We start from the raw sequence: 14574 nt of genomic DNA on the forward strand, positions 1-14574 counted from the left end.
ACTGTGATGTGGTGGAGTTCACAGTGGGAGTGGAGGTAGGGGTGGGGGTTTGAAAGGTTAATATGTTTTGAATGAAAAATAATAGCGACAGCACGCTCGCACTGTGTTAAGATTAATCCAACAGATTTACGCAAAGTTGACTACCTCTCAATTTATACCATTAAAGGAGGAGCTTGTTATTTTGCTTCCTTTGTCTGCAATATGCTTCCTCCTTCTCCCGAAGGCCTGTATATCATGTGAATGATCCCTTTTCTACTTAGCTGGAGGGAAGAGAGTGGGAAAACCAGGCAAAGTGCTACCACCACCCACCCTCCGCCCCCCCAACCTCATTTTGTAATTGAACCTAATGTTGAAGGGACCAACAAGGGAACAGGAAATTCATAAACTTCCTCATAGATCAATCACCTACACGTCTTGGCTAATTCAACTGCTGGTGTATTTGGCCTTCCTAATCGCTTAGGAAATACGTTTCAGCTTTTCAGTGAAAACCACTAGTTCAATGGTTACATTCACCTACTCAGAGGTAAACACAAACCTGCTTAAAGATCAGGAAGAGATGCAAACAAAAGCACTCCCTCTTAATTGATTAGAAATAGATAACATTGGGATGGCACACTAGAATATGCACATTTCAATGTTTGGATAGGAGTATTGCTAAACAAATTCTTCAAGCAGGTAACACAATTGAGAATGAAAATGAAGAAGTGATTTGGATGCAGGGGTAAGCACATGCTAAGACAGGTGATGTATGCTGGAAAAGGAGAACTATTAAATCCCTTACAACCTTCATTAAATTTGCACAGATACGTGTACGGAGAGAGTGAATACTTTAATAGAGCCCAACAGAAATTGAATCCTATAGTGTTGTAAAAGAACAGCCCAAGGAAATAATGGGATATACGCAGAACTCCACACTTGAAGCAATCACAACCTCTTGATGAATTATTTGGCTTGATTAATTTGCTAATATGTTGATTACTAATTGTAGCTGGCTGGGACAATCCTACTGCTCAACTTCTTTTTGCCTACCTTAGTTATGGCAGGATGGCCAGTTACCACTTTAACTGGACATCTCCTTTCATCCTGGTGGGAAGTGAAGGCCTGTGTTGCCCACTGGTCAGTGAAACCCTCGGGTGTAGAAAAGCCACAGTCACGAATGCTGCTTCTTCTCTCAAACTCTTCACAGACTCCATCTCCATCATACACGTAACAGAGGCTGGGCTCCCCTAAAGAAAGGCATAGCTGAATTTATATGGAGGACTTGATCACATATCCCAGCAATGTCACAAGGCACTCTGCATGCAATGAATCAATGGGAAGTGCTATGACTATTGCTCTCCAAGTAACTACATCACCCAACTTGCACAGAGGAAATAACATACAAACATCAATGAGAATGACTGACACAGTTTTGGTGCTTTTGGTTGAGGGCCAAATGTTGGCCATGACATGAGGAGTGACTCCCTCTTCTTTTTGATAATACCAGGAAATCTTTAACATCTACCTGAAACAACCAAATAGGTGCTTCAGTTTAACACTGCATCCAAAAGGGAACACTGCTGACAATGCAGCAGCCCCCTCAGAACTTCACTGAAATGTTTGCGTGATCTAGACCTACTCTTAAGCCCACAATCTTTTGACTCACTGATGGGCCAACAGAGCCAGGGTGGCTCTTGCATTATCAACAGGCTGCAATATGCAGAAGCAGGCAGGAGTTACTCACATTTATTCATCTCTAAATGCAGTCTTGCTGCGCACTGCTTGCCAGTAGAATGGGTATTCCGTTACCTATAGAGTAGTGCTGGAAAACCCCTGCTCTGGCCCATAATTCCCGCATTGCTAGTCTTCATCTCCCTCTACTTTGTCCAAACATTTGTGATGAGGCACTGATTTAGCAAAGAAAGGACTACAGCAGTTATTAGCTTCAAGTGTCTTTGAGCCATTATTTGGCTTGCTGCAATAGTGGTGTAATGATTGAATGGACAGAGCTGCTCTAGCATAACGAGCATGCAAACAGCTTAGTGAGCATTCAAACAGCACAGCGAGCATTCAAACTGCACAGTGAGCATTCAAACAGCATATTGAGTATTCAAACAGCACAGCGAGCATTCAAACAGCATAGTGAGCACTCAAACAGCATAGTGAGCATTCAAACAGCATAGTGAGCATTCAAACAGCGTAGTGAGTATTCAAAGAGCATAATGAGTATTCAAAAGCATAATGAGTATTCAAACAGCATATTGAGTATTCAAACAGCATAGTGAGTATTCAAACAGTATAGCGAGCATTCAAACAGCACAGCGAGCATTCAAACAGCATAGTGAGCACTCAAACAGCATAGCGAGCATTCAAACAGCACAGCGAGCATTCAAACAGCATAGTGAGCACTCAAACAGCATAGTGAGCATTCAAACAGCATAGTGAGCATTCAAACAGCGTAGTGAGTATTCAAAGAGCATAATGAGTATTCAAAAGCATAATGAGTATTCAAACAGCATAGTGAGTATTCAAACAGCGTAGTGAGTATTAAAAGAGCATAGTGAGTATTCAAACAGCGTAATGAGTATTCAAAGAGCATAGTGAGTATTCAAAGAGCATAGTGAGTATTCAAACAGTGTAGCTAGCATTCAAACAGCACAGCGAGCATTCAAGCAGCACAGTGAGTATTCAAACAGCATAGCGAGCATTCAAATGGCACAGTGAGCATTCAAACAGCATAGTGAGCATTCAAACAGCATGGCGAGCATTCAAAGAGCATTGTGTGTATTCAAACAGCATAGTGAGCATTCAAGCAGCATAGCGAGAATTCAAGTGGCACAGTGAACATTCAACAGCATTGTGAGTATTCAGAATGTATAGTGAGCATTCAAATGGCATAGCGAGCTTTCAAATTGCTTAGCAAGCATTCAAACAGCATAGTGAGTAATTAAACACTATAGTGAGCATTCAAACAGCATAGCGAGCATTCAAACAGCATGGCGAGCATTCAAAGAGCAAAGTGAGAATTCAAACAGCATAGTGAGCATTCAAACAATATAGTGAGTATTCAAAAAGTATAGCGCGCATTCAAAAGGCACAGCGAGCATTTAAATAGCATAACGAGCATGCAAACAGCTTAGTGAGCATTCAAACAGCACAGCGAGCATTCAAACTGCACAGTGAGCATTCAAACAGCATATTGAGTATTCAAACAGCATAGTGAGTATTCAAACAGTATAGTGAGCATTCAAACAGCACAGCGAGCATTCAAATAGCATAGTGAGCACTCAAACAGCATTGTGTGTATTCAAACAGCACAGCGAGCATTCAAACAGCATAGTGAGCACTCAAACAGCATAGTGAGCATTCAAACAGCGTAGTGAGTATTCAAAGAGCATAGTGAGTATTCAAAAGCATAATGAGTATTCAAATAGCATAGTGAGTATTCAAACAGCGTAGTGAGTATTAAAAGAGCATAGTGAGTATTCAAACAGCATAATGAGTATTCAAAGAGCATAGTGAGTATTCAAAGAGCATAGTGAGTATTCAAACAGTGTAGCTAGCATTCAAACAGCACAGCGAGCATTCAAGCAGCACAGTGAGCATTCAAACAGCATAGCGAGCATTCAAATGGCACAGTGAGCATTCAAACAGCATAGTGAGCATTCAAACAGCATGGCGAGCATTCAAAGAGCATTGTGTGTATTCAAACAGCATAGTGAGCATTCAAGCAGCATAGCGAGAATTCAAGTGGCACAGTGAACATTCAACAGCATTGTGAGTATTCAGAATGTATAGTGAGCATTCAAATGGCATAGCGAGCTTTCAAATTGCTTAGCAAGCATTCAAACAGCATAGTGAGTAGTTAAACACTATAGTGAGCAATCAAACAGCATAGCGAGCATTCAAACAGCATGGCGAGCATTCAAAGAGCAAAGTGAGAATTCAAACAGCATAGTGAGCATTCAAACAATATAGTGAGTATTCAAAAAGTATAGCGCGCATTCAAACGGCACAGCGAGCATTCAAATAGCATAGCGAGCATTCAAGCAGCGTAGTGAGTAATTAAACACTATAGTGAGCATTCAAACAGCATAGTGAGTATTCAAACAATATAGTGAGTATTCAAAAGGTTTAGCGAGCATTCAAATGGCATAGTGATAATTCAGATAGCATAGCGAGCATTCAAACAGCATAGTGAGTAATTAAACACTATAGTGAGCACTCAAACAGCATAGCGAGCATTCAAACGGCACAGTGAGCATTCAAACAGCGTAGTGGGCATTCAAATAGCATAGCGAGCATTCAAACAGCATAGTGAGTAATTAAGCACAATAGTGAGCATTCAAAAAGCATAGTGAGTAATTAAACACTATAGTGAGCATTCAAACAGTATAGTGCATATTCAAACAGCATAGTGAGTATTCAAACAGTATAGTGAGCATTCAAACAGTATAGTGCATATTCAAACAGCATAGTGAGTATTCAAACAGTATAGTGTGCATTCAAACAGTACAATGAATATTCAAACAGTATAGTGAGCATTCAAACAGTATAACAAGTAATTAACCACTATAGTGAGCATTCAAACAGCATAGTGAGTATTCAAACAGCATAGTGAGCATTCAAACAGCATAGTGAGCATTCAAACAGCATAGCGAGTATTTAAACAGTATAGTAAGCACTCAAACAACATAGTGAGTATTCAAACAGTATAGTGAGCATTCAATCAGTATAGTGATTATTGAAACAGCATAGTGAGCATTCAAACAGCATAGCGAGTATTCAAACTGCATAGCGAGCAGTAAAACAGCATAGTGAGTATTCAAACAGTATAGTGAGCATCAAACAGCACAGCAAGCATTCAAACAGTCTAGTGAGTATTGAAACAGCATAGTGAGCATTCAAACAGTATAGCGAGCATCAAACAGCACAGCGAGCATTCAAATGGTATAGTGTGCATTCAAACGGCATAGCTAGCACTCAAACAGTATAGCGAGCATTCAAATGGCATAAGAAACAAGTTAACATTTTCAAATCTGAAAGCAAAAGATAGATTTGGCAAAACACTTCAGCCACACAGAGTATAAGAGCTTAACCTGTCCAGCCATTCCTCAGAAGACAACCCGCCCATTCCTGGTATTTGTCTAGTAAACCTTCTTTGAACTGCTCTAATGCATTTACATCTTTCTTTGAATAAGGAGACCAGTACTGTACACAATACTCCAGATGTGGTCTCACCAATGCTCTGTGCAACTGAAGCATAATCTCCCTACTTTTAATCAATTCACCTCACAATAAATGATAACATTGTATTTGCTTTCCTAATTACCTGCACACTGATCTTTGGTGATTCATGCACTCGGACACCCAGATCCCTCTGAATCTCAGAGCTCTGCAATCTCTTACCACTTAGATAATAAGCTTCCTTTTTTATTCTTCATGCCAAAATGAACAATATCACATTTGCCCACATTATACTCCATTTGTCAGATCTTTGCCCACTCACTTAACCTATCTAAGTCACTTTGCAGCCTCCTTACGTCCCCTTCACAATTTACTTTCCTACCTCCCTTTGTGTTGTCAGCAAATTTAGCCACCATTCCTTTGGTCCCTTCATCCAAATCATTTATATAATTTGTAAAAAGTTGAAGCCCCAGCACTGATCCCTGCCAACCAGAAAAAGACCCAAATATGCCAACTCTCTGCCTCCTGTTAGCTAGCCAACCTCCTTTCCATGCAAATATGTTACCCCCTACACCATGAGCTTTTATTTTCTGCAATAACCTTTGATGTGGCACTTTATCAAATGTCTTCTGGAAATCTAAGTACAATACATTCAACAGTTCCCCTTTATCCACAGCACATGTGACTTTTTCAAAGAACTCCAACACATTGGTTAAACATGATTTCCCTTTTACAAAACCATGGTGACTCTGCCTGGCTGCCTTGGATTTTTCTAAGTGTCTTGCTACAACATCTTTAATAATAGCTTCTAATATCTTCCCAATGATAAATGTTAGGCTAACTGGCTTGTATTTTCATGCTTTCTGTCTCTCACTGATCTGTGCCAGGGTTCACGCTCTACATGAACCTTCTCCCACCCACCTTCGTCTCTCCTTATCTATAAATCCTTCTATTCCTTTCACCCTCAAGTGTTTATCTAGTTTTCCCTTAAATGCACCTGGCAACATGTGATGGTTTAAAGGGCAACTGTGCATTCACCAGACCTGCTGAAAAGCACCGGTTGACATCTAAGGGAAAGAGACATATTGCTTGGGTCTAATGAACATTCCCAGCCGCAAAAAAAAACAAATGTATGTTCTTGTAACTTCCCAGAGGTGGGTTTACTTTATGGCAGAAACAATTCACAGTACTGAGGCACTGCCAGAAGTATAGTCGTTCAAAGGTTGGATTTCAGCAGTGCGTGAGACCGAGCACCAGTAAAAATGAAGTGTTGGGAGTCCGTGTTACATATTCTCCTGCAGGCTCTTTCTCAACCACCTATTAATGGGTCGCAGCCTCCAGATGTGTGACTGCCCTTTCTATAAAACATATCTGATGTTCTGGGTAAATGGTCATCTGGCGCGTTGTACCAATTATTAAGGTTAGCTTGTTCCACTGACCCGTTCCCATTTTCCCATGTGGACTGAATGAAAACAACAGGAGACACAGTGCAAGAATGGTTTGGATTAAGAGCAGTCATTTTTTTTTAATTGGAAAAATTCATTTGTTTGTGGGAAGGCCTTACCATGAAAAGGAATGGTGCTTATAGCTACTCTGAATGCAAAGCAGAAGAGCATGGAACTAATTAAATCCACGTATTCACTCTGATTAACAGTACCTAACTAACTGGTGTTTATTCCATCATTTTACATTAACTCAAACCCACTGATGCTTCAAGTCACTGAACCTTAATTAGGCTCAGTCTTCAACAAAGAAAGGGACTCAAAACAAAGTGAAGAAACATAAACAAATCGGTGAGCAAAGTGTAAACGCCTGAATACATTCAGACCTAATTGACATATAACCTCTTATAATGTGAGACACATGAGCATGAAATGGGTTATATGCCAGCTACGCTCCTCTGCTGAGGACCATTAACCCGTCACATAGTTCTGCAAGGCTTGCACTGCTAATCAAGAACAGGGCTGCTCAAATAGACCATAAGCTGCAGAGAGGTGCCAATGGTCAAAATTGAAATTGTGTTTAATCTCTTCAGCAACCAGGATGATGCCAGCTGTCACAAACTGATATTGTTTGCGATGAATAAAAACAGATTATGTTGGAAACACTCAGAATTGTAAATGGTATGAATTAGTCCTGCCCTCCATCCGATCGCAGGACATTCCCCTTATGTTATTTACTCTCCTCCACTGTTGCTCTGACTCTGTCCTTCTTAAAAACTGCAACAACTCTGAGTTAGTCCAGTTCTGATGAAAGTCCGTCAACTTGAAACGTTGGGCGGGATTTTCTTTAGCCGCTGCCAGGATCTTCTGGTCCCACCACAAGTCAATGGACTTCTGGCTGGGGCACCGCCTCACCCATGGTGGGTCCTACCCACGAAAGGGCCAGAAAATCCCGGCCGTTAAATCTGTTTCTCTCTCCACATGAGCTGCCTGACCTGTTCAGTGTTTAGACCATTTTCTCTTTATTTCCGATTCCCAGCACCTGCAATCTTTTGTTTTTACTTAAGAATAAGTTGGATGAGTGCATGAGGGAGAAAGGAATAGGTTATGGTTAAGGGGGATAAACGAGGAAAGGTAGGAGGAGGTTCATGTGGAGCATAAACATCGCTTTAGACGAGCTGGGCCAAGCGGCCTGTTTACTGCGCTGTACATTCTATGCAATTCTGCATCATGACTAAAGATTAAGAATAAAGTTGACTTGCCCCTTTGTGAAGGTGAAGACTTCAAGCTGACCCAAGCGAGGTTTTCAAGTTTAGGAAGAAAACTTAACCAGGATTATCCAGGTTTAATATTCATGATTGAAAAGAATTCAAATAACATGGAACAACACTTACAAACAATGGTTCAGAAAGATGATACCAGAACTGGCACGTTATACCTATCAGGAAAGGCTGAACAGTCTGGGTCTCCCTAGGAAAGAAGGCTAACATTGGTCTTTAAAATTGAAAGGTTTTGGTAGAATGAATACAGAGGGAGTGGGTGGTATATTATGGAGGTGACAGGGGTCTCACCCATCAGCGAGGGAGCTGGTGAGAAGCCCACATCACCTCTTTTAGGGAAGGCCCACTGAATTAAGTGCCACTCAGGTACTTAACTGGAGAGCGATGGGGCTTCCCTGGGGTCAAAGACCATGGGGGTAGAAGTCCCAGCCACTGAGGGTTGCTGGCCGGTCAGAGGCCGGCAACCCCATTGAATGGCAGCACCACCAGGGAGGCGGAGACTGCTGACAGCACAACCCACACAAGGCCTAGGATCGTCATTGGATTCCAGGCCACATGTTAGTGATGGCGAGAGAAGACTCGCAGGATAGGGTGGCTAGGGAGGTCAGAGGAACTCAGGGAGCTGGAGAGGGGTTGGCAGCAAGGGCTGGGGAACCCTCTTCCCAATGCCGGATCCCTTGACCAATGAGCGATTTACCACCTCACCTCCACCACCGCCCCCCCGCCACACACCCACTCCAGGGGCCGCAAACCCTCAATTGGAGGAGGGGCAGGGAGGTCACTCTGCTATGGGCTTAAGCAGGGTTGGGGCAGGAAGACGGCCTGATTAACTGCACTGCCCCCTTCCCCCACCCTCCCACCCCCACTCCCCTACCACCACTGACACCAAACTTGCTATAGGGGAAGGGCAAGACCAGAGGGAATTCAGAAGAAACTTCTTTACTCAAAGAGTGGTGAGAATTTGGAACTTGCTACCACAGGGCATAATTGAGGCAAATGGTAAGGGTGCATTTAAGGGGAAGCTAGATAAGCATGAGGGAGAAGGAAATGGAGGGTCATCCTGATAGAGTCAAACAAGAAAAGATGGGAGGAGGATTGAGTGGTTGAGCTGAATGGCGTGTTTATTTACTGTATACGCTCTGTAATTATATAGAAGTCACTAGTCAAAGAGGCACACAGGAACAATATCTTTTCATTCAAAGTATAATGCACTTCTGGAATAAGCTTCCAGTGAAAGTTGTTGAAGCTGACTGTTTAAACGGCCTCAGGCGTGGTACAAAGTTTGATTGTATATAGCGTCTGCAGAGAAGAAAGGATAGTAAGAAGCAAGACGATGGTTGTAGAATGGGCAAGGAATATCAAAAAATTCAATGACCAAACCAGGAAAAAGGATAAGGGTCGACTGGATCAGATAGAATATATTATATATACACACAAGTGCACAAAGTATTCAAAACCAAATTGGAGAGTTAGAAACATTGATAACTATGGAAGGATAAAATGTAGCAGCCATTACAGAGATGTGGTTTAAAACTCAATGAAACTAGGTTCTTAATATTCCCATTTTTACATTTTCAGGATTGGATCACAGTTAGTAAACAATTCTATCACAGCCTTTGGAACACAAGGATGTCCTAGGGGTTTACATTAAGACAGAATCCACACGGATATAATTAAGGAAGAGGTTGGGAAACAGTATGATTCTTTGTTCATCCCAGGTCAAAAAACAAGGGAGATGGGACAGAGGTGGTGATCTGTAGACAGTTCAGAACAACGGGGTATAACCACACTAAATAGAGTGGAATAAAGCTTTTAAATGCATCCACGGCTGCTTCTTAGATCAGTTTGTTTCTAGTAAAACAAAGATTTAGAGAAATGAATAACTGATGTGAGATAAGAATTGGGTCATAGTGACCATAGCAAGGTTAAATGCAAGAACAGAAAATGAAAATGAAGAATCAAAGATAAGAGAATTGGAAGGCAAAGGTCAGTGAGATAAAAAAGGGGATCTGGCCCCCAATAAACTGGCAAAGAAAGGTTTGTGAGTGTTGACAATTTGGAAGTCGAAAATTTTCTCCACATAAGAAAAGAAAATGAGTAATATAAAATAATTAATATTTGTGATGAAGGCAAAATTCTAATTGCAGAGGGTGAACGCATGGCAGAGATATTAATTAATAATATGTTGCATCGATATTTACAAAATTATAGTAAAAAAAATTAGAATGTTAATTGTACATCAATTGGGTGTTAATTGTATTCAGGTTGTGGGTATTAACTGGGGATTCACGTGTGCTTGTGTGTAACAGGATGATTGGTTATAAAGGTTGTGTTGCCTACCAAGTGCCAAGGTTAAGGATATCTCATCTGGGCTGCAGAGGAATGCCATTTTGCACCAAAGAATCATATAAAAGTAGGGAAAATTGACAATATGGCAAGCTTAAAGGTTTTGTATCTGAATGTATGTTGCATTCAGAATAAAATTAATGAGCTAACAGTGCAAATAGAGGTAAATAGGTATGACTTGGTGGTGATTACTGAGATGTGGTTACAGGGAGAACAGGCTTATGAGTTGAATATCCAAGGGTATTCAGTGTTTCAGAAGGATAGGCAGGAAGAAAAAGGAGGTGGTGTAGCTTTATTTGTAAAGGAAGAGATCGGTGCTATAGTGAGGAATGATATAGGCACTGGAGAGCAAAACGTAGAGTCAGTCTGGGTAGAAATAAGAAATAGCAAGGGAAAGAAGTCCATGGTGGGAGTAATCTATAGGTCTCCAAACAGTAGTTCAGCAATAGAGCACAGTATAAACCAGGAAATACTGGGATCACGTAAGAAAGGCACGGCAATAATCATGGGTGATTTTAATATGCATATAAACTGGGCTAATCAAATTGGCAAGGGTAACCTCAAGGGAGAGATCACAGAGTGTACTAGAGGAGCAATATGTTGTGAAACCAACCAAGGAGCAGGCTATTCTAGATTTGGTTTTGTGTAATGAGATGGGATTAATTAATGATCTCATAGTAAAGGATCCTCTAGGGAAGAGTGATCATAGCATGCTAGAATTTCAAGTTCAGTTTGAGAGCGAGAAACTTGAGTCCCGCACTAGTGTTCTGGAGTTAAACAAAGGTAACTACATAGGCATGAGGGCAGATTTCCAGTGGATTGAAAAAAATGCTAATATAACGCCCTTATTCAAAAAGTGGGTCGGGGGTGGGGAGCAAAGGTAAATTATGAAAAAAAACCAGGGGGGTGGGTGGGTGGGGAGAGGCATAAATGAGGAAACTATAGACCATTAGTTTAACGTCTGTTTTTGGGAAATTGTTGGAATCCATTATTAAGGAAGTAGTAATGGGGCATTTGGAAAGCCAAGATGCAATCCATCAGAGTCAGCGTGGTTTTATGAGGAGTAAAACGTGTTTGACTAATTTGCCAGAGTTCTCTGAAGATGTGACAGGCAAAGTGGATAATGGGGATCCTGTAGATGTAGTATATCTGGACTTCCAGAAAGCTTTTGATAAGATGCCAAACAAAAGATTAATACACAAGGCAAGATCACACAGAGTTAGGGGTAATATAGTAACTTGGTTAGAGGATTGGCTAACCAACAGAAAGCAGACAGACGGGATAAATGGGTGTTTTTCTGGATGGCAAGCTGTAAGTAGTGGGGTGCCACAGGGTTCGGTCCTTGGGCCCCAACTATTTATAATCTATATTAATGACGTGGATTCAGGGATAGAAGGTACTATAGCTAAATTTGTAGATGTCACCAAAACAGGTGGGAAAGTAAGTTGCAATGAAAATATAAGAAATTTACAAATGGATATGGACAGGTTAGGTGAATGGGCCAAAATTTGGCAGATGGAGTTTAACATGGATAATGTGAGGTTATCCATTTTGGTCAGGAGAATAAAAAGGCGACTTATTATTTAAACGGAGAGAAACTTCAGAATGCTTCAGTGTAGAGGGATCTGGGTGTTCTCATGCATGAATCACTGAAAGCTAGGTAATAAGGAAGGCAAATGGAATTTTGGCATTTATTTCAAAAGGAATAGAGCATAGAAATAGGGAATTGTTGTTGCAACTGTAGAAGGCATTGGTGAGACTACACCTGAAGTATTGTGCACAGTTTTGGTGCCCTTACTTGAGGAAGGATGTAGTTGCATTGAAGGCGGTTCAGAGGAGGTTTACTAGATTGATTCCAGAGATGCGGGGCTTGTCTTATGAGGAGAGATTGAGCAGTTTAGGCCTATACTCACTAGAGTTTAGAAGGATGAGAGGAGATCTAATTGAGGTATATAAGATGCTAAAGGGGATAGAGAAAGTAGACGTGGAGCGGATGTTTCCCCTTGTGGGGCATTCTAGAACGAGAGGCCATAGTTTTAGGCTAAGGGGTGGTAGATTTAAATCAGAGATGAGGAGGAATTACTTTTCTCAAAGGGTCGTGAATCTGTAGAATTCATTACCTCAGAGTGCAGTGGATGCCAGGACGCTGACTAAATTTAAGGAGGAGATAGACAGATTTTTAATTAGTAATGGGTTGAAAGGTTATGGGGCAAGGGTGGGGAACTGGAGTTGAGACCGAAATGAGATCAGCCATGATCATATTTAATGGCGGGGCAGGCTCGAGGGGCTGAATTGCCTACTCCTGCTCCTAGTTCTTATGCTCTTATAAAGGTGGATGATATGCAATATAAGAGTATAAAGAGTAGTCAAAAAAAGTGACAAGGGAGCCCAGCTCGACAGAGTACAGATTCGATAGCGCACTGAACTCAGAAACTTGGGGAGTGACAGAAATTGGTGCAGTAAGGGAAGTGGTACTGTACTGGTCTTTTACAAGACAAGTAACAGTCCAAGAGAGAGAGTGAGAGACAGCGACACCTGTGAGCTGAAATCCAGAGGCATTAATTAGGTAAGCAGGTAGGTGGTTGGTTGGTGAGTATTAAGGTTTATTTTCTTCTCTAAACTAGAACCACAGTTTAAACTGGTACTGGGATGATATTAAATTTATAGATTAACTAGTTAAACAACTTAATATAACTACAAGTAATCATTGAGTCTCTTACATTTTTAAACTTGAAGCCCTATTTAGTTTGGGTGGGAAGGGAGGAGACCAAGGATGTGGTACGAGATCTTACCAGGCCTCTGCGTTATGGCTGGCTGCCTGATGGTTCTCGGACTCGCTACCATCTACCTTCACAGGGGGACGAACGACAGCAGGGGAAAATGGATTGCTCATTTACCATGTCATTGGACCCTGCTGGATCAAGACAGAGGAGCGTCTGGTTGCAAAACCTATTATAAATCAAGGGGATTAGAAAACATCGACTGATGGGGCTTTTCACCTCAAACTATTGGACCCATAAGCCTGCAGGAGAACAGTCACTAAAACCTGAACTTTAATCTTTGTTTCATGAAGTGATTTAGAATAAAATGATTGAATAAAATTGAATTTTTTTTAAATGTAGCATTGAAATGGCAGGGCGGGTGATGTGTTGCAGCTGCAGCAGGTTAGTGATGGTGAGCACCAGTATGATCCGCAGCAACCACATCTGGAGTAAGTGCCTGCAACTCAAGGAACTTTAGCTCAGAGTTGGTGAGCTGGAGTCCATGCTTCAGACTCTGTGGGACATCAGGGAGGGGGTATGTTACCTGGACATTTTGTTCCAGGGAGCAATCACGTCCCATAGATTAAGTACTTCAGATTTGGTTCATGGTCAGGGACAGGAGGGTGTGACTATGAGTGAGGCAGACATGGGGATCCAGAGGGCAGCACTAAAGGAGCCTCAGCCCTGGTACTTATCCAACAGGCTCAACGTCCTTGCAGCCTGTGTAGAAGAGAACAGGGAATGCAGAGAGGATGAGTAGGGGGCGATTCAGGTTGGGGGAGTGAAAAGGAATGTAGTCATACTAGGGAACAGTATAATTAGTGGGTTAGATAATGCTCTCTGCATCTGACAGCATGAGTCCCAAAGATTGTGTCGCCTACCTGGTGTCAGGGTTAAGGACGTCTCCAAAGGGCTGGAGAGGATCTTGAGGTGGGAGGGGAAGGACCCAGTTATCATGGTCCAAGTTAATACCATCAACATAGATAGGACTAAGAAAGAGGTATTGTTAAGACAGCATTAGCAGCTAGGGGCTAAATTAAAAAGCAGGACCATGAAGGTAATAATCTCTGGATTGTTACCTGAACCATGAGCAAATTGCCATAGGGTCAATGAGTTGAAGATCAAAGAGTTGAATGCACAGCTCAAAGATTGCTGTGGGAGAAATGAGTTACAATTCATGGAGCACTGGCACCAGTACTGGGGAAAGATTGAGCTGTTCCACTGGGACAGGCTTCACTTGAATCGTGCTGGGACCGGAGTCCTGGCAAATTATATAACTAGGACTGTAGGGAGGGCTTTAAACTAAACAGTGGGATGGAGGGTTCAGGTGAGGGGAGATCTAGAAAGTTAACAAGAAAGGGCAAAACAATAATGCAGGGTAGCTATATGAGAAATGATAACCAGAGTGTGACAGGAAGGGAGAGAGAGCATACAAACATAAGAGTGCACAAGCAAATAGGGTCAGAGAGCAAAAATTGTAAAAAAAAAAGACAGCATTAAAAGCTCTTTATCTGAATGCACACAGCATTCATACCAAGATGGATGAATTCTTAGCACAAATAGAAATAAATGGGTATG

General features: G+C 41.7%; 2 protein-coding genes across 2 annotated transcripts in view; one reads left to right on the forward strand and one right to left on the reverse strand.

Moving 5' to 3' along the window:
• pappa2 (pappalysin 2) overlaps positions 1-14574 on the reverse strand; it is a 641043-nt gene that overhangs the window by 283355 nt on the left and 343114 nt on the right. Inside the window, exon 10 of the mRNA XM_041207795.1 lies at positions 1030-1226. Within this exon, the coding sequence (XP_041063729.1) occupies positions 1030-1226 (197 nt within the window). The remainder of the gene's footprint in view (positions 1-1029; positions 1227-14574) is intronic.
• Positions 13008-13220, forward strand: LOC121289222 (NADH dehydrogenase [ubiquinone] 1 alpha subcomplex subunit 1-like). Its single transcript, XM_041208435.1, has one exon. It carries the CDS (start codon positions 13008-13010, stop codon positions 13218-13220), a length of 213 nt encoding a protein of 70 aa, XP_041064369.1.

Source organism: Carcharodon carcharias, chromosome 16, assembly GCF_017639515.1.
Source record: "Carcharodon carcharias isolate sCarCar2 chromosome 16, sCarCar2.pri, whole genome shotgun sequence".
NCBI lineage: Eukaryota > Metazoa > Chordata > Chondrichthyes > Lamniformes > Lamnidae > Carcharodon > Carcharodon carcharias.

Coding starts and splice junctions, on each gene's coding strand:
- LOC121289222 (XM_041208435.1), top strand. CDS start 13,008: ATGTGGTACGAGATCTTACCAGGCCTCTGCGTTATGGCTGGCTGCCTG.